The 20,385-nt window shown below is 40.8% G+C and overlaps 1 protein-coding gene and 1 long non-coding RNA gene across 2 annotated transcripts; one reads left to right on the forward strand and one right to left on the reverse strand.

Annotated features, from left to right (window-relative positions):
* Positions 1-4,789: 4,789 nt before the first annotated feature.
* ark2ca (arkadia (RNF111) C-terminal like ring finger ubiquitin ligase 2Ca) lies at positions 4,790-18,330 on the reverse strand. Its single transcript, XM_042508710.2, has 8 exons — positions 18,076-18,330; positions 9,811-10,111; positions 8,782-8,907; positions 8,508-8,637; positions 7,848-7,952; positions 7,388-7,483; positions 7,179-7,279; positions 4,790-6,031 (listed from the first exon to the last, which is right to left on the reverse strand). Exons 1-8 carry the CDS (start codon positions 18,215-18,217, stop codon positions 5,914-5,916), a joined length of 1,119 nt encoding a protein of 372 aa, XP_042364644.1. The 5' UTR covers positions 18,218-18,330; the 3' UTR covers positions 4,790-5,913.
* LOC148186169 (uncharacterized) lies at positions 12,795-18,298 on the forward strand. Its single transcript, XR_015775161.1, has 3 exons — positions 12,795-13,001; positions 15,214-15,385; positions 18,165-18,298. It is a non-coding gene; the product is annotated as an uncharacterized LOC148186169 (long non-coding RNA).
* Positions 18,331-20,385: the final 2,055 nt, after the last annotated feature.

Here is a 20,385-nt window from a genome sequence, read left to right on the forward strand (position 1 = left end):
GTTTCCTATACGTGATTTATTTAATCTTATTGCACTGTGGAGTTGCACCCAGCACATTTACTCATTCCATCCTTTCCTTGCTCTTTCTGTCTCTCTCCATTTATCAGATTACAGATGAGACAAGAATTAGCTAGTTAGCTACCCTACAGTCCCTCCGCCTCACTCCGTGCTGCTGTGGACTGCTTCACCTGGAGGACAATGGCAAGGCAAGGCAAGGCAAGGCAGTTTTATTTGTTAGTTGTCTAAATGTATTACTAAACAGGGCAATTCAAAGTGCTTTACAGAGCAATAAAATATAAAACATATTAAAGGATAGACATTTACAATAAAGGAATAAAAAGAAAAGATGTAGAAGTTAAAATAATTACAAATGATTTACTTTTTCTTTGACAGAAAAAAAATAGCAAAAGCGCAAATAAGAGGTGCAAAGATAAAGAAATTTAAAATGATTTAAAATCAAATTTAAAAATAAGGTAAGGCAAGTTTATTTATATAGCAAATTTTAGCAACAAAGCAATTCAGAGTGATCTCCTTAAAACATGAAAATTGGCTTAGCTCTGGAGAGGAGTCTTTGTTCGGTGTTTGTAGTGGCTTGAATTTGGCCAGCACAAACCCCTCCAGCACTGGCTGTCACAGCGGGCTGGTGACCAGCAGTGCCGGTTCTAACCTGCTAAATGATCTGGCAGGGAGTCGGGTCTGTCCGGTCCCCTGAAGCGCAGGTCTGAGCAGGCTGGATCTGTGTTGCTGCAGCTGTAGACTGGTAGTCTGTAGTGAGTGGAGAACACACTGTGATTCGAGGCTCTAGCTAATATTAACTACCTTAAAGCTGCATCTGTTAGCTTTTAGCTACTGTAAGCAGAAGGCTAAACTATTAGCAACTATTTCTCTCTATCTCTGTAAGTCTTTTCAGATATTGACACTTATTTTATTTTTCTTTTATTGTCAGTACCTGACTTTGTTTTAGAGTCTCTTTGATAAGTTTGGCTTCCGTTTCAGGGCTTATTCGCGGTCTAGGCAATTTTTGCCAATGCTGGAATAGCAACCCTCTCTGCAGGATTCTCCGCCATTGAATCAGGCTTTTACCGAAAGGACATGCACGCATGTTTGCATTTTTCAACAGCTTATAGGAACACCCACTGTCTGAAATGACCTGTGATTCGCCAAAGTGTCCTCTCATGAGCTAGATTTTCTAAAGCCTGAAAAACAAAGGCTGGAGGATGCCAAAATTTAACTGCCTACCCCAAATTTAGCAATAATTTAAACACCATGTGAAGTGTGGAAACCTAATAGCAACTTCTTACATGTCATGGAGTGACATTTTTGACCACATTTTATCATCTGGGGGAAAACCTGAGACCATGTTATAGCAGAATATAAAAGACAGAAAAACAGGAACTTGTCCATTTTATCCAATTTATTACAAAAAGAGCACATACAAAAGGATAATATACAAGCCATGAAATAAAATTAAAATTAAAAAACAAAACAGAACAGTTTGGGTTTAGCAATGCAACTTTTGAAATCATTATCATTATTATTAGTAGTAATAATAAATAAAGTACAAAATTCCACCACATGTGAATCTAACATTTACCCATAATATGCTCATCCATTTCTTCATCAACACTCATCACCATTAATGCGCTATTGCTTTAATATTAATGATAAATAGTTCTATTTTCAGATAAAATATCCTATATTGAAAAACATTGCGCAGTCACAGCTAAACAGCAGAGTTTCATACGAGGATGGCGGCAGCCCTTTCACTGGCACTTTTTGGGATATTTTCTCTTCAGTTTTTGTTTTTCAGTTTCAAACAGCGACAAAATTAATATTTTTTTTCTGTTATATTCTTTGTATATATTTTCACCATATACTATTAAACCATTGAGACTATATTGAAACCTGAGAAAACATGCATTTTTAGAAAAGGTTGTGCTTTAAAATCCTTGCCTTCCTTTTAGACTGTGAAAGGAAACAGGAAAGATTCTGAGAGGAGAGATGGACGGTAAAATAAAAAAGGAATAAAAGAGTCAGAGATAAAAGATAAACAGAATTAAAGACGGATTATTTAAGTGTATTTGTAAAGCCCACAGTGAAACATGCCTCTTTATAGTCAGATCTATTTCCAAAATATGTAACGCTTCCAGTTCCACAAACCAACAGCTAGTTCAGACAGTTTGACTTTAATTTCGAGGATAATGGCTTTTGCAGACACCTGTCAAATGTTGTGTAACTCCTTCACAGCTCAATCCTTTGATTAATTGTGCAACCAATAAGGCATGGTGGCTTCATGGGTTGATTGTTATTAATGGTTTCAGTAATATGGAAATATCTCCTAACACTTAAAGCGAGGCACTTGTTATGTCTACAAACTGAAGAGAAACACTAGAGAGGACAGAAATTAAAAGATAGATACGAAGAGTTAAAGCAAAGGAACATGCTTCACAGATGATCATTATTAAGACATATAGTGCATTGTGAAAAGCAGAGCATACAAAATAAAAGCCAGAGTTTTTAGTGATAATATTAAATTATTTAAACTAACTTTTTTTTTGCCAGTGAGAGGGTTCCCATTTTTAAAACAAGTGAGTGCAAAACAAAAAAAAATCACTTCATTGCAGTTTGTCCACTACATCACAGCATGGGGGATCAGAGAAATTGCATTGAATGGAATGTAACCAAGATCCACAGCACCACATGAGAGAGAGAGACAGAAAAAAAGTGAGAGAAACTAAGGCCCAATCCCATTTCTTGTTTTTGCCCCTTTCCCTCGTTCCCTCCCTAGTTACAGTTGTGGGTGGTTAAAATCTTGACCTATGAAATGGGACAACCCTCAAGATCCTCATATGTCATAAGTATTGTCATCGATGGCGTTCATTTAAGCAGACGTCAATATCTTTCCATTTATCTGACAGAGACAAAGAGTGGATGCTCGCAATTCGTTTACTTCAACTTTGGTTTCACGCTATCAATTAATTAAGAAAATCATAAAATAAAAAGAACACTGCTTCATTACCAGGCCGCTAGCTCAGCTCTGTAGGCTAAATGTGGTCGGGCTCCTTCCAAAAAAGTTGTAAAAATGGATCAGCTGAGGGCCCCACAGTCGCCTGAGACACATATCTGACCTGTCGTTAGCACATATAGCACAGATTAGCTCAGAGGGCTAACTTGGTTTATTGAGTACATTACGTGAATGTCACTGTCACCCTGTGTCGCTAGTTGGCTATCGACGTCAACGTCAACATACCAGTGATTTTTTTTATTGAGCTTGTTTTAGTGAAAAGGACTATTTCAATGACATTAACCTAAGACAATACAGTGGTGTTTGTCTTTTTTAAAATCTTAGTTAAGAAAGAAAATACATTTGTTGTCATGGGTTCTCATAACACTTGGTTGGAGTTTGCCTCTGAAAAACCTCTTTAAAGGGCAATGTAGCCCTAACAATGCACCATATACCCTCCATCCCAACAAGTATTGGGACGCTCTAGCTCTACACAACGCCCAAAATGGAGGGGAAGGGCTAAACGGTGGGGGAAAGGGGTGTGTTGGGACTGAGCCTAAGAAAGAGAGAGAGAAAGAGAGAGAGAAAGAGACAAAGAGCGGGCTCAGTAGCTCAGCCTTGGACAGTAAACATCGCACAGCCAGCTTGTGGAGATCAAACAGCAGGGCTCTTTTTTTTCTTAAACTTTAGTGTTCCAAAAAGTACAACTGCATGCAAAGCATTCCCATTTAAAACAATGCAAAAATGAGGTAATAGTTTTTTTTCATAGCATTTTTGTGTTATTTCTAAATAAATAAATTATGATTCAGTCACCCCCCACCCCCACCCCACAAAAAAACTATATAAAATTAAATACATACCCACAATATCTACAGTTAGTAATAAATTATGATTGTTAAATACTTAAGGCATCTCAACTGACAACACCCTGTGTAAACTATGAAAACTTCATCACGGATGACTCCACTACAGGAGGAGGCAGTGTCGACACTGGCAGTGCACAAGACAAAGAGAAAGTAATCCGAGTTAATTGAGCCGTAACCCACGAGGCTAAAAGCGTCTCAGGGCTTATCTTTTACTATCACAGTGCGTAGGACAGAGAGGGTCCTAAAGGCATTCTGCAGAACTGAGACTACACAAAGGGAAAAAAAAAACTGGCCAGAGCAAGTGTTAACAGCCTGAATGTATTCCTGCTGTTGTGCCGTCTCGTGTCTGTGTGCACTGCGAGAGGGAGGCTGCCTCCGTCTCACCACGTTCTACATGTTCTAGCAATACAGCATAGCAACCAGCATAGCAACCACAAGGGGAGGTCTGTCACACAAATACACAAGATCAATACGAAAGCTCCTCTCTCTGCTGAAACACTGCATGAATCTATACCTAAATATAAACCAAATGCAATACCGAGGAAAAAACCTTTTGTTGCTATAACTATTGTCACATGTGCTTGTTCTTTAGGCAATAAGGTAAACATCAAAAAGAGGATCCCATCGTTGCCACCAAAGGGGACAGGATGAACACACGCTACAAGTCAGGGGAGCAGCCACTGACACCATTTTTTTTTGTTTGTTAGTGTTGAGAAGATAGTCACAGCTCAGATTAACTAAGTCATGCAAAGCCATCTCTGTACCTTTTAATATTGAAGAAACGCTACCAGAGCTAACAGCCCGAGTCGACGATGAAACATGCATTTTAGCACACACTGTTCTGCCACTGGCCCTGCGCCAGATAAAGATACAGGTACGAGGGCAGCTTCCTCCCACCTCACTCTGCAGTGCATGATAGTTTCCTTTATTCATCCTTTTTTTTTTTTTTTTTTTTGGCTTTGTGTTGTATAAGCGCTCCAGTGGCCATGCTGTTAACCTACAGCGAGTTAACGCCTAGCTGTTGCCTCAAACCCTTGAAACACACTCACATTTGCACTCTTTGAATATCCACACATTTTGTTAGACACATTCTTTAAGTCACACACAGCAGGGCAGAGCACACACGCGCACACACACACACACACACACACGTGAACCTGCGCGTCAGGTTCAAGCTACACCGTGACAAAATGCATTTTGGTAAAAAACACTTTCTACCTATTTTTTTAAAATTTGAAAACACACGACGACTCAATCACTGGGCTCCCACGGCAGTGAAAGAGACCTACTCACACGACACCATCTCACATGACACCAACCCAAGGTAAATGTACAACTGTATTGCAAAATGTCAAAGCTGCATGATAGAATTAAAACACTCAGCTAGCTGGTGCCTGCCCCCCAATAAGAGGGCAACACCAGATATCACTTGTTGGTTACTGCTACTCTACTACGACCACAAATGATCTTTAGGTAAACATGGCATCAGAGCATTTGTTAAGCTTTCTTGTGTGGCAGAATATTCACTTTGATTGAAGTGTGTTTGAAAAGAGAGAAATATATATATTTATATATATAGAAAGAGAAAGAGAGAGAAAAAGAGAGAAAGTAGCCAGCTCAGTGTGGGGTTATGTGTTCCACTCTCAGGACGTTAAGTCATGGCTTTGAGGACATGCTACACAGCCCGCGGCTACCTACAGTACAACACCACAACAGCAACAACACCCCACTTACGACCAGCAAGCTACAAGTAAACCCTGTGTACATGAGTATGTGTGTGTGTCTGCGTGTCTTTTGCCTCCAGAGGGATGTGCTTCTATATAAAGAGAGTCCTCTGCGGCCTCTCGTGTAGTTAGTTATCCAGGCTTGGCTCAGTAAAGCGTGAGTCAGAAGGGTGGTGATGTCACATGAAGTCTGGAGACATTTGGCAAAGCACCCAACAAGGGGAGGAGGAGGAGGAGGGCCGGCAGGCCGGGGTGGAAGAAAGCAGGAACCACACAAGGGTGATTGACAAGGAGCGGGAGGGGAGGTGTTGAAATCTCATCAGCTGTCAGGGTTCAGCTGTGTTTCGATGTCAACTCGACAGATCGGACACTTCCTGCTGGTGGCCAGCCATTGGTCCACGCAGCCCTGGTGGAAGAGGTGCATGCAGGGCAATCTCCTGGAGGACAGAGAGTCAGAGAGACACGGGTCAGTGTCGATTCACATCGACTCTTCCCAGCGCAGTACCGTTATGTGCTTGCAAAGAACTCCTGAAACCAGCAGGGAGTTAATTTTGCTCATTCAGGCACGTAGAGGCGACTTCTGTTGAGTCATCAATCCTGCACGCCTCTCAGACAGCTGAGACGCCACACGCTGTAAACTGACCCTCTTCCCTCATCCAAGGGCATGGCTCTCATGCCCTCAATTTCACACCCCCGCTTAGTTTGAAATGCAAGTTTAGGTGAACATACCCATGTTATTGCTTAGAGGAATAGTTTAACATTTTTTAAAACAACAACAAAAAAAGACACTTTTTTGATTTGTTAAACAAAAAAAAATTGATACCACTCATATCTTTCAAAAAGAGTCAACACCTGGTTACCTTAGCTTAGCATAAAACTAAAAACAGATGGAAACCGTTGGCCTGGTTCTGTTAGACGAACAAAATCCACCCTCAAACTGTTTTATCTATTGTTGTGACATCTGTTAAAATCTGGACTTAAATTCAGGGTTCCCACTGTCAAAGTTATGAAAATAGAAAAACTCATAATAACTCACTCATTATATTAATAAAATACCCAAAACATCACTCATTTCATTACATTATTTAATATTTAACAATTTCCAAAATATATTGTGTTAAGAATCTAGTGCTGTGATGCATGAATGTTGATTGGATCTGTGTTTTTCTATCCCCCAAAAAGAGGCGTGGCCTTGATGTTTTGAGAAGTACCCATGTGTGCTGGTGTGGTCATATGCATCTAGTTTACTGACATGTGAGTAAAGATAGCAAGCGCTAGCTGGTTGTTTATTCCCAAATGCCAGGGAAGTGCCTGTTCATAGGCCTACCCATTTTAAACTACTTAAATTAAGTCCTAGAAATAGGGTAAAATATTGTGTAAAAGTTCTGGAGAAGTTTTAAAAATTCATTTGTAAAAAAGTGTGGGAACCCTGTTTATAATATGAAGTGACTGTATGTCTGATGTGAGCAAGAGGAAGGATTTGGCTATGAGTTAATGTTCAAGTTGCGATCAAGTAGAAATGATTAACTCTACAAAAGAGATGTTTTGTGTAAGTAATCCTGGGAGCTATGAATCATTTCTAACCTGACGTCCTCTCCGTCCTCCAGCATTGACAAACAGATGGTACATTTCTCATCCACATCCGTTTCCTCCTCCTCGCCAATCTTCAGCTGCAGGGGCTTTCTCTGTTTGTAGGTCAGATTACAGAGACAAAAGGTAGGATCTCAAAGGTGAATATGCAAAAATGTGAATCTATTATCTGTTTGTTATTAACATCCAGTTATCTGTCCTACCTTCTTGTATTTGTGTGGAAAGGTGAATCTCTCTATGGTTGTCTGAACAGCTCCCCTGCTGACACTTCCCAGCCGGTCCTCCAGCTGCAACAGCTCCTGAGGTAAAGTCCACATTCAGTTGAGAACAGATACTACTAAAAATTGTAAAAAATAGAACAGCTAACAAATGGACCTCAAGATGAGAGTGTTTCGTAAAACTGGGATTTTCAGGATTAAGAATGAACTTTGAAGCTCAAATTTCAGCCAGCATGGACAAGAAGTCCTTAACGTGCAATTGTTTTTGCAATTTCTGCAGTTTCAAGACAACTAAGCAAACGCTATCTGCTGAAGAAGATCATGTGATAAAGTCAACAGCACCAAAAAAGCTACTAAATGGAACTTGAGGTGAGATTGTTTTGAGTGTTGCCATCAATAGACAGATGGATGGAAACTCTGTAAAATATATTAGAGAAAGATTTACCTCATAACTTTCCCGCACAGCGGTGGCGTGCCTCGAAGGATTCAGACTTTGCAGTGCCAACAGGTGCAGCTGAGGGTACGGGTAGTTTCTGATTTCATGCACAACCTAACAAAGGAGAATTCTCTATCATATTACAGCAATTTAATAGCGTAGCATTATGATGACACAGTTAAGTAGACCTTTTGGATATAAAATGTCATCATGTCTTAATTTTTTATTCTATTAGACATTTGTGTAAAATGTAATAATTAGTGATTCAATACTTGACTTAGGGCCACAACATTTTTTTGAGGTCACAGTACCTTTGATAACCAAATTCTAATCATTCTTGAGTCCAAGTGGACGTTTGCGCCAAATTTGTTGAGATGCCCTCAAGCCCTTCTTGAGATATTGTTTTCACAAGGTCACAGTGACCTTGAATTTTGACCACCAAAATCAAATCAGTTCATCTGTGAGTCCAAGTGAATGTTTGTGCCCCTCAAGACGTTTTTGAGATGTTGTGTGTTCACAAGGCTGGGACAAACATGTGGTTGTACAAGCATACCGACAGATGGACAACACGAACCATAATGCCTCTGGCTACAGCTGTCACTAGCGCAGAGGCATGAAAATAATTATGTGATAAAATTCACAGAAAAAATAGCAGAGAGACCAACTTACCACTTGTGCAGAGGATGTGTTCCTAGGGAAGTGGTGCATTCGAGGGGAAGCCAGGTAATGCTGATAGGGCTGCGGAAGCTGCTGGAGCTGGTACTGGTGGTGAGGGAGGCCAGCATCAACGCTGAGATCCCTGCAGGCAGACAGACAGGCGACTAAATCAGCATCATCACCCATGCTAGGCAATGTGACAGACAGACAGATGGCCGCAGAGATGAAAGCACGGGATCATTTCTCGACTCTACAGGATTCTCGTTAATCTCAGACAGAGACTCACCAGTCGGTGCCTTCGGCCAGGTACCGCTGCTGCTGTGTCATTGGCTGAGGAACATGGAGGGGAGGGGAGTACTCATAGCCTGAGCGCAGTCGGTGAGGGTTCAGGGGTATACGCTCCTGGGTTCTCCTGCAAGAGGATCAAGATAAGATGAACAACAGTTACCACCTCACAGCTGTATGCCTCTGTGAACCAGTCAAGTTGCAGTTAAAATGTACATCCATGTCTGTCCACACTTGTAGCTATGTCAGTAGACAATGCTTTAAATCTGGATCTTGTTGCAAAGATGGTTCATATTCAAAAATATGGATGCTTCACAAACATCTTTAACCCAGCAGGACAGAAGATCTAAACAATCAGCACAGTTTCAAGGTGGACACCTAAGATTAGTGTCACAAATTCAGTATCTGAATAAATGTCTGTCCCTCTGCTCCTGAGTTGTAAAGTTGAGTAATGGCCAGAAAAGTGTTTTTGCAGAAGATTGTGAAATCACAGAGAAGTTGACCTTTGGCCTTTTTGAATATACAATGTCATCATTTCATGATTTTATCCTATGAGACATTTGTTTGAAATTTTGTCATAGGTAATGCACAAATTCTTCAGTTTTAGTTATTTAGTTATAGCCAATAACATGTTTTCCACAATGACTTTTGACAACCAAAATCTGACCAGTTTATCCTTGTGACCAAATGTGCACTTGTGCCAAATTTGAGGAAATTCATGCAAGGTGTTCTTGAGATATTGCGTTTAGAGAACAGGAGGGCCACAAGGTCATAGTGACCTTGACCTTCAACCATCCAAAAGACAGTCTATTGTTGACTCCAAGTGGACGTTTGTGCCCCAGCTGAGGAAATCCCCTCAAGACATTCTTAAAATATCACATTCACTAGCATGGAGCAGAGGTTTGGACAGAAGTACAGATGGACAACCCAGAAACATAATGCCTTCAGCCACGCCTATCACCGGTGTGGAGCATAAAAACGTCTGACATCTGTTTGCGTTTCCGTATTTGTATGCAGGTGGGGACTCTACCTGGAGTGTGGGAGAATCCTGCGGTGCTGCGCTTCAAGAAGCTGCTGCTGGATGAGGTATTGCTGGTGTAAGGCCTGAGGTAGGAATGGAGGCCCCGGCACATCCTGGAACTGAGGGGGTGCAGGCAGGGCAGTGAGGGGCGGGTGATGTGCCGGGGGCAGGTGGGTTGCCAGGCCGGTCTGAGGCGGCTGGCTGGCGTGTCCTAGAGGGAACTCTGCTGAGATGGGCGCCTGGGGAGCACCCAGGTGAAAGTGTCGGCAGGAGGTAGCATGGCTGTGTTGATGCCTGGTGAAGTGTGCACCTATGGGGAATAAACACAAGTGATCAGAATTAAGCCTCATCATCCAAACAGACACCACAGAGAGACCCAGACAAACCAGTAATGAGTACATACTGACACACATAATTGCAGAAACAAGCACTTTCTGGCTTTCTCAGACACACAAAAACATTTAACAACCATTCAAACAAAGACAACTTAAAAATAAGAGAGCCATGACACAGGAAGAGACGACACAAGACAGACAAAACAGCAGATGGAGGACACAGACATTGAGACCCCTGTGGAGCACCATCTAAACCCACACACAGATTGCACGCGATGGCCCGCCTCTCCACTTGCCATAGTGCAGCCAGCAGGAAGGATGGATCTTCACTAACAGCCGGGTGTATTTCCAAGAAGATCTACAGCACGGAGGGGTTGTCTGCGGTCCACTGCTAGTCAATTTAATAGACTGAGGCTCTGTATTATGTCTGACATGCGACGGAACAAATACTGAACTGTAGATTTCTCATTAAAACCCAGCACAGCAACCGAGGTGGGCTGAAAAGATTATCCGCCTCCATTTCTACCTTCCCCCCACTCTTCCTATCAGCAGAGGAGGAGGCATGAGATTGTATGGTAGTCCCACTGAATCACCTCGGTATCAAGTTGCACAAAACAATCGATACAAATTACTCCAGGCTCAGAGAGAGGAGGGCTGGAAGGAGGGTGAGGTGGGAACAAACAATTACTACTTCAACTGCCCATTACAGCTATCTAGCCCTCTGCAACAGGAAGCGGACAGCGGGGTCTGGAGGCACTGTGTGTAATGAAGTACCAGAGTGTTTTGCATGGTTGGAAGAAGTAATTGTCTCATCTACTGTTCTGTCAGCTGTTTCAAGCTGAGTCAAGCACAATAAAACGTGATAAACAGTAACACGGACTGACATATATGTCTAATATGGAGACGAAAGATTTGGCTGTTAGTTAATCCTTTGTGATATATTTAGCAAATGCTGCTGACTAATCTAATTAACAGTAGATGGTTCACTAAGCTAAGATCTAATTTACAAATTTTCAAGTCTGTAACATTTTAATGTTAACACAAAATCCCATAATATGCCTTCAATGCATGTGCATTGATTGATTTAGTTGATTCATTTAAAGGGATAGTACAGCGTTTTGGGAACATGCTTATTCTCTTTCTCCCGCTGAACATGTTCTAACATCTGGCTTTTGTATTTAATGGAAAAGGTCACAAGAGTGCCCCAGTAACAAGTCTTAAAAGTGGGAAATCCGTTAGCATTTCAGCACCTCCAGTTCCCTCGTCTCAAAGTCAATGGGTTTTTTGTTAGAAGCCTGAAATAATGTCTGTGGATAACACGTGCTTAAGCGACTTTAACATTTTGTTCTAAAACGTCAGTAAATACCCAACTCGCAAACGTTAAAGCTTTCATGTGTCTTTAAAAAGACGTTTGCTAACAAGTGGCTAAATGAGATTACAGAATGTCATCACGCCAAACCATGCCACGTAGTGACTGTAATGTAGTTAATTTTAGCCTAGCACTAACTTTTTACTTCTGGTGATTACATGTATGCTTCAAAAATCCTGAAAGTGGGGTTCATTTGTGAACATTATCTTCCAAAACCAAACATGTAAGTATCATAAAGATTTCTTTACAACAGAGCCTCTTTTCTCTGCAGTGATACAAAATCCAGTGGAAAAATCCCATCAGCTTTTTGACGAGAGAACCAGGGCGATGACAGTTTCCGAGTTGGCCTACAGAAAAACGTCATCACTGAGGCACATTTGGCTTTGAGCAGTTATCAGACTCTGGGAAGTTACTGGTCCAAACTAAGAAAGAGTCTGGGTTCTGGGCTTTTTGTATGTATTTAAAAAAAAAATGAGGGTGGTATCAATCTGCTTCTCTAACTCTCCACCAGAAGGCAAATTTCCTCAAATGTCAAACTATTCATTTATTCCTAATATGACATATTTACATGGCTGTTGTTTTGCTTTGTTGCATATAGCCTTGGGACATGAGAAGCCAGTGAACCTTGGGAGCCATGAGCAATCTGAAAACAACATTTGGCTGAGGAAGTAGAGCAGAAATGACAGACTGCTGGTTTGGATTGGTTAAAGGCTGCACATCACTTTTGTATGAAGCCCGTGACCTGGTATGACTGGACTCAATGTGAAGCTGAGAGTAAATGTAAAAATGATTTGTCTTTCACAGCATGAATCGCTGACATTAATATTTGACATATTGCAGTGCTGCCAGCAGTCAGAGCCCTGATGTTGTTATTGTTACATCTCAGCTTCAGCTTTGACTCGCAGAAAATTCCTGATTGGTGCAGAACAGACCCCCACCCATCCACACACAAGCGCACACAACACACACTCATACACTCCCATCCACCTCTTTTCACCCCTGAGCTGCTGCACAGGCAGCCCCTCCCCCACAGTGTGGCTGCGGCATGGTGTCCCTGCGTGAGTGACAGCCTGTAAGCCCTGCCCAGCTGCGACTGCAGCAGTCTGACATCGAACCTGTCCCTCTCCCTCCCTCACCCCTCCTGCTTCCATCACTGCAGCTTTACAATCGCACCTCCCCTTTCTAACATAATCCTGTCTTCTGCCTGGTGCGGTGGTCTTCCGTCATGTGACCCTGTGAGCCTTGTGTGTGCAGTTTTTCAATGAAACCCATCATCACCACACCAGCTGATTTCCCTGATTGGCACACTCACAATCAGAGCAAGGGACTAATGAGTGAAATCAGCTCGTATGCTGACAGCTGGACTGGAAGTCTGCATACAAACAGCTCTACATGGCACATGCCTGCACGCCACCCACTAACCTTGATACTAAAGGTCGGTCACACGAGGACAGTATGGCCGCAGGATGGAAGACAAAGCGCCTGATACTAATGTGGTCAGTACCAGTGAAATAACTTAGGTATCACAGCTGTTAAGTTATTTAAAAGTCAGTTGCTGGAGTCTCTGGAGAAAGTTGCCGAGCACACATGGCTGAGTCTCAGACACACCTTGTGTCAGCACATAAATAACTCAGACTATTTCAGAGACTGTGAACAGATGTAAGACTCAAGTGGCTGGAACGTGACAGACAGAAGTTCCAGACTTTAAAACTCTTTAAATGACTGAGTTCATATTTTAAAATGTGCTGCGCTGCATGTTGTGACCAATTAACCCACTTTTAGAGTTTCCACAGAAACTCTAAAAGAAAGGGCTTTTAAATTCATTGTTAAAAATGAGGGCAATTCTTAAATCCAGAGCACATTAAAACACCTAACATTTAAAGGAAAACATAGGATTTTAAAACCAAATCATTTTCTAGGTCTGTTAAGAACTTGTGCACTTAAACACATCTTGTTACTATGTGTTTACAAAAAGCCTTTAATTTAACAATATGTCTGACTTCCTGCAATAAATAATCAGAAGCCTTGTCTGCACCTGTGCTGTTATCACACGCTACGAAGGCAAGGCTGGATAACTGTAGGAATTTATTTTATAAAACTGTGGCGACATTCTTCTTACTGCGATTTTATTTGTGTAACTGTGTCAAGGTCTGTTCTACTATTAACAAGAGAAGGACCAGATGAAATAGGCCAATATTTTATACAAAGATATAGCATTTAAATAGAAGTAGTAGTTGCCATTTTGTGATTGAACCAAATTGATTTCTCATTATGTTTCACATTTGGAGACTCTTGATCAATTAACATTCTGGTGGAGAATTAAATGAGGAGATCAATACCACTTTTATATGTCGATTTATCTGTACTTTGTAGTACAACCATATACTGTCTAATAAAGATGGGAGACATGACTCCCCAAAAGCAAGTCCCCAGGAAGCTCGCCGGGCTTTGAAGTTCATTTTTGTAGTGGTTTAAAAGTGAAATTATAACTTTTGAGTCTGTCACATGATGCCATTGGGCCCCAAAACACTTTTTCCCATAGACTTACACTGCAAAAGACTCATCTGAAAATCAATGGATACTTTCTTTTGAGCGTCACAACCTACGCAAAATGACTCGTTTCACAATCACAATTTGATCCATTTGGAAAGTCTATCTACACAATTAAATGATTTTATCACAATTCAAGTTAGCGGGGCATTAAATCAGAAGTGGTCAACTCAGCTGGCGAAAGCGTCTACTGCAGTTGCTCTATAGGCCGAAGGCAGTGCTGATCATTCAGGGAATTTGATATACGGCACTTTAACATTTTTTGGCTTCATGCACCACTGACCAACTTTCATAGGAATGACCAGAGACCTGCCTCCCAACCTGTATCCAGTTCTCTTTGCACATCCATACCCTAAAGTGTGGCAAAACACTTCTTGGTCGCCCCCTCATACTACCAAATAAGATATGTGTAAATTAGTAAACATGTGAGTTTTGGAGCAGCTGCAAGGTGGATTTTGTTATCGAGCCTCAGAGCCAGCTGTTTCTCCCTGTTTCCAGTATTTGAGCTAAAATAAGCTAACCAAAGACATGAGAGAGATTATGAAGCTACTCTAACACTCTGCCAGAAGGCCAATAGGAGGATTTCCCAAAATGTTGAACCGTTCCTTTGATAACATACAGAAGTCTCCAACCTACAGAATAATGTGACCCAGTGTTTAATGTACGACAGAAGACACCAAAGGTCTTTTTGTGCTCAATAGTAATATTAGTCCATACCTCGAGGTAGAGTTGGGCACCATCATATTATATACTATGAGACGATTTGTTTGTAATGCTGTTTATAATCTAATCTACAACAGTTTAATATCTTTGGATTAGGCCATTTCAGACAATGCTGCAAATCAAGTGCTTTATGGCAATATTGTATTTTTATGTGAATTTTGTTGGATTAGTCAGAAACATACATGGTAGTTGATTTTTACAGAAACTGTCACCAAAATACAAAATGATATATACCTAGACAGAGGATTTGATCCATATGACCCAAAGTTTTTACAATGTAAACTCATCGCCAATGAACACCAATGAGTGAAAGTGAGGGAGGCTGTGTTTTGTTGGGTTAGGAGTGAATGACAGCGTGTAACATTGATTATCAATGCCGGTGTGTTCCAGTAAAAACATGCTTGTTTTTTTTTTTTCTTTTTTTTTTATGGACAGAAAATTTGGTTGGCCCTACTCCGAAGGAAGCAGAGCAGCAACTTGAGGAAACTCTGTCAAAGACAGCTGAGAAATGAGAGCACATAAAGAGTGAGGGGACCGTCTCGGTGACAGCACAGTGTGGAGGGAGGAGGGGAGGACCACATGGAAATCAGCAAAAAGCACACTGAAGGTTAGAAAGAAATCTACAGTCTTTATTGGAAAAATATTAGTTATGTGTGGCACTGTGTGATAATAGTAATAATAAGAGTAATATATCCTACATAACCATAATAATACCATGCAAATAAAGACCGAAGGCAAGGCCCGACCATGCTCTCTGTAGGGTTAACAGAACAGAAGCAGCATCCAATGAGTAGATGTGTATGCTTACAGCACATTTCAGTATAGCAGGGACATCTCTACACAAAGTTTACATTGGAGTCTGCTGTTCAATGTGGAAAAACAAAAGTATAAAATGACCATGCATTAGGATCTAATACAAGAACATAAGGTAGAAAACCACAACCAAAGAATAAAAGACATTTTCATTCTAAAAGGAGATCTACAGCAGTGCAGGATATACACATCCCTGTAAAATGGATAGCATTCTGGAGAAAAGACTCGATAGGGGGGCTGTGCATGATAGTGGGGGATTTTCAAATGGCAAGATGAGTTAGCCAATTTATTGTGACCGACTAAATCAATTCAGCTAGCAGGAACAAAGGCTTTCACACATGGATAGGATTATGACCAGCCGTTTGGACGCCACTAGAACAGGTGCAGTGGACCATCAAAATGAAAATAGCATCACACAGATTAGTGTGACAGGTACTGGCGAATTGGTGCACGTTAGGATAAAATGATTATTGGTCATGATTATCTAGGGAAAAAAAAGGTGATCATACAAGTGCTTTAACCCTCCAGAACCTGATCATCAGCATTGTTGTGCTGTGTTCACATGCCTTTGATGAGCATTTACACCTATGGAACCTGAGAAAATCCGTCTGATTTCTTTTGAAAATATGGGGCAATGGCAATGAGCAACTTGGCAAGAAATGTTTGGAAAAATTGCAAAAAAAACCAAAAAAAATTTAAAATAAATAATTAAATAATAATAATAATAGGTGTAAAGAAAATGACTTGAAAATTAGCTGTGGGGAGATTATTAGACATTATCCTGAAAAAAATTCTGGAAAACTAAATTTATTTATATATTTAAAAATTATGTTACAGGAAAAAAAAAATCACTTTATTTTATTTAACACATATTTTTTTAAAGGACTTTTTAGTCTCTTTTTTGTGTGTGCTTAATTTCAGTTGATCTTTTGTAACTGTTCACTAATTTCTTGCTAATCTGTGGGCCATTTCTTGTTAAGATGCTTATTGCCTTCTTCCCATGTTTTGGAAAGAAATCAAGTCAATCACCTCAGGTTTCGAGGGGTTAATGTTTACAAAAGCTGGTACAATGCACCTTTGCAAATAGGGGAATGGAGACAAAATTGAGTTCGATCAAGCCTGGCTGTAATCGAATCAGGGGGAGGATCAAAATGTATCCACTTTACAGAAATTTACAGCAGAATGTAGTCTATCCACACTGAATGGGAGAATCACAATGACAGTTTGTAGTAAAGTCTAATGCTACAATGGGTTATTCACTGAAGAGCAACATGACAGTTTAAATAAAGACAAACTGTTTTCTACAGAAGGTGTTATTCTTTAGTCTGTTACACAGAAGGATACGGTATGAGTGGGAACTCGGTTTTAATGCCAATGTCGTCTTCAGATGGAAAGAGGAAATGAGGAAGAAGGGGTTCACAATACAGCTAGATGCAGAGAACAGGCAGAGGCTACGGCAGACAGCAGCAGATGATCGTTAGCTACACAATGGAGGGGGACAAAGGTCTGAGAAATGCGGAATGTAGAGCCAGCCTCGATACTATGGAACAGGAAAAAAGAACACAAATAAAAGCACAATGAAATCATTGGTGCTACTGCATGTAGTTTTAACAATGCACGTCAAATTATTACTATTATTACTACATAATCAACACAGATAGCCTGCTGCAATGGAGGATGGTTATAGTTCTTATGCCCAATTCAGCGAGTGTCATCATTCCTATTTATGCTGGTTCAGAGTTTCACTGCACCTGCAGCCTAATTTGCAGGTTTGCATTTTTGAGGTTTTATGCATTTTAAAATAGCCTTTAATCTGAGTTACGGCCATCATACTACCTGTCTTTAATGAAGGAACCCCTTAATTGAAACTAACTCATGTTAAAATGATCGCAAGAAATCTACAGACTCCATGCCAGTTGCACACAAAGGGACAAACATCCCCTTGTCATGTTTTCAGTTTCCATTCAGATACATGCTTGGGCCAAATTAATGACAAATCCACGCAATGCTATGGATATTATTAGCTAAAGCTGAGCTAGTAAATGTGGCTGTGTGGTATTGTTCAGTAACGTTAGCTTAGCGGTGGCTGCACACAAAAAAAAACGCACGTAAACAGCGCGCGGTGGAAGATAAAGCAGACCGCGCTAGCACAGCTGAGGATGAAAGAAAAAGAGAGGCTGCCATTTGACAGCTGCAGTTATTTGATGCGGTAACAGGCCCCGAAACATCCTTAAACAAACGTCCATTGCTCTCGTGTAACGTTAAATGGCCTCGGTCACATTAGCTGCGCTTTAACGGTGGCTCACGGTTAATTTCACGCGACGCTACTGTTAGCAAGACAGCTAATGTTGTCTACGCTCGACTGTCGCTGCTGGCTTTTTGCTAGCAGGTGTCAGCTCTGTTTACATCATTTGAGGACGTTAAAAAGAAGGAGAAAAGCCGAGAAATTTGTTAGGGTTAAAGTAAGAATAGGGCGAGTCATACCTCTGTTTCTAACTGAGCCGAAGACGGGGAGAACCAGATATCCAACATGTACTAACACCATCCTGGGTCCTTCTTTGTTGTGTGGGCAGCCAGTGAGACAGATGGTCCATGGAAATGATACCCTCTCCAGTCCCGAGCACATTCAAACGGACAGGCTGCGCTGCGAGCACACACAGACACGAGCAACCAATCACTGGACCCTCCGATCAGGACCCTCCGGCTTTGGCACCCTGATCCACCAATGGGATGAGCGCCTGGGCGGGGACGTCTGTGTTTTGGACAGCCTGCCCCTACATGACTGAATCAACCAGGATCATGAGGTAAGCAGGGGCGTTTGTTAGATTTAAAGGCATGGGGGACTCGGCCCCGGACATCAGTAGGGGGGGAATAATCCTGGGACATTTTTCAAGGAAGAAGCTCTATTTTGATGCTTTTTATGCACACTGGCACTACTTACTCTCAAAACCTTTTTACTTTCCAGAATAATTCTGAATTTTTATGTATATATACATATATATATTTAGTTATTAGTTATTAGTAGTGAGTACAAATTTTACAACTATTGTCATTAAAATGTTGAGTGAAATATAGTTAAACGTGTCAGTTTATGTAAACAGCAGTGGAATGTCACCACGGTTACCACCACATAACCACATAAATTGACACATCCATTGGCACATCCATATGTACACAGTATGTATACAGTAGGCAGTTGCCTAAAGGTAGCACTTTGGCAAGGGTGGCATAATTTATGAGTGCCAACTATTCGTGAGTAAAATCGCACAGTAACCAATAGCAGTAAATGCAGACTCCTGGCATACTAGGCTGTGCTTTTGTAAGCACAATGAAAGGTTGATACATGTGTCAATCATGCTGCACCTGCAGCCTCGGCCTTGCGAAATGCTGTATACTCATTTGAAAGGTTACCTTTAGTCATTAAGTTGCAGTCCATTAATCATATATGTTTGATGCACAAATGCACATGAGAAAGTGATATGTGGAGAGATTTGCATGGGTATTATTTACTTTGAAGAGCTGGAATTGTATTATTTTGGGGAAAAAAAATCTGTGTGGCATCATTACTCTGCTGAAGTTATGTAGATCCATTTAGTGCGTTATTTGTACAGCCTATGGATTGGCAAAATGCCTGCATGATATGTCATGCATACTTTGATATTGTTGACACCTGTTGCACCGACCATTTGTGTTATATTTAAGCCATTATGGTGTTTGTTCTTACTGCTGAGTGCTTTATGTGAATGACATATCGGCCTTTGGTGTGTTATTGCTGATGTGGTACATTGCAAATTGAGGGGTGGCACAACTGTTTTTGGTCTAAAGCGCCAAAAGTGCACACGGCCAACACAGCCTTGAATGTAAAGTAAGCATATTTATTGAAGTACAAGTTAGTACAAGATTATTAGATCAGGGTCTTTTTATTATTATCAGGCCTAACCTTTTTAAACATACATATAGCCTACATATTTAGATCTGGGACTATTCATAAAATAGTCTTCTCTAGACTTAACTTTAATGCTTTCCTCATACACTCCCATCCAACATTTCCCCTATGATTTTTCTTTGAATGTCAAAACAAAACAGCATTTTTGGGGTAGTTGACTGCTCATGTTATGAAACATATTACTCAGCAACATTCCTGGTAGCAGTGTTGGTAACTTCTCTCTGAGCAGTCTCCGTTGGGATAAATGGCCCACTGGTCCCCAAAAGCAGAACAGTAAGATGAAACTAAGTAAGTATTAACTAACTAAGCATTGTACTTTGGTTCAACTTTGAGGTGCTCCAGTTTATGTTGTTTTTTTATGCCACTCCACTACATTTATTTACCAGCCATACTTAACAGTTAGCTAGATTTTACAGAACATGATCAGAAGCAATTTATTTAATATGATCTATTACACAAGAAAGGCCTCTTTGGAGACATTAAAAGAAAGACTTCAATGTAACTGCAATGAAAAATCTGGACCAGTGTTAATTCCCTCCCCTAAGCACACTAGACATCTGAAACCCCTTTTCAGTCTAATCACATTTTCATAACAGCCTACTAAGCAGAGTTTATAAGGACAAGACAACACATTAGATTATAGTTTAATCTTTGTATTTAGCAGATCGGTTGTCACCAGCTCATTGTAGTAACGCACAAACACAGCCATCAGGGAAATGCTGCTGAATAATCCGCCACAGATAATTAAGTATTATTCAGTTCTCATCATAATTCCTTTAAAAAAAAAACAGCCTCTCCCCATGTTGTACCATTTTTTTCTGTGCAGCAGATATGCTCCAAATTGTCCG

The sequence above is a fragment of the Plectropomus leopardus genome, chromosome 20 (genome assembly GCF_026936395.1).
Source record: "Plectropomus leopardus strain MGB_pleo_1.0 chromosome 20, ASM2693639v1, whole genome shotgun sequence".
Taxonomy (NCBI): Eukaryota; Metazoa; Chordata; class Actinopteri; order Perciformes; family Serranidae; genus Plectropomus; species Plectropomus leopardus.

Bases quoted from the DNA above. Each gene is read 5' to 3' on its own strand.
- ark2ca (XM_042508710.2), bottom strand. From the start codon at position 18,217: ATGTGCTCGGGACTGGAGAGGGTATCATTTCCATGGACCATCTGTCTC. The intron at 10,112-18,075 runs GTATGACTCGCC...TATTCCCCATAG, and splicing joins CGGCTCAGTTAGAAACAGAG to GTGCACACTTCACCAGGCAT. The intron at 7,484-7,847 runs GTAAATCTTTCT...ACTTTACCTCAG, and splicing joins CTGTGCGGGAAAGTTATGAG to GAGCTGTTGCAGCTGGAGGA.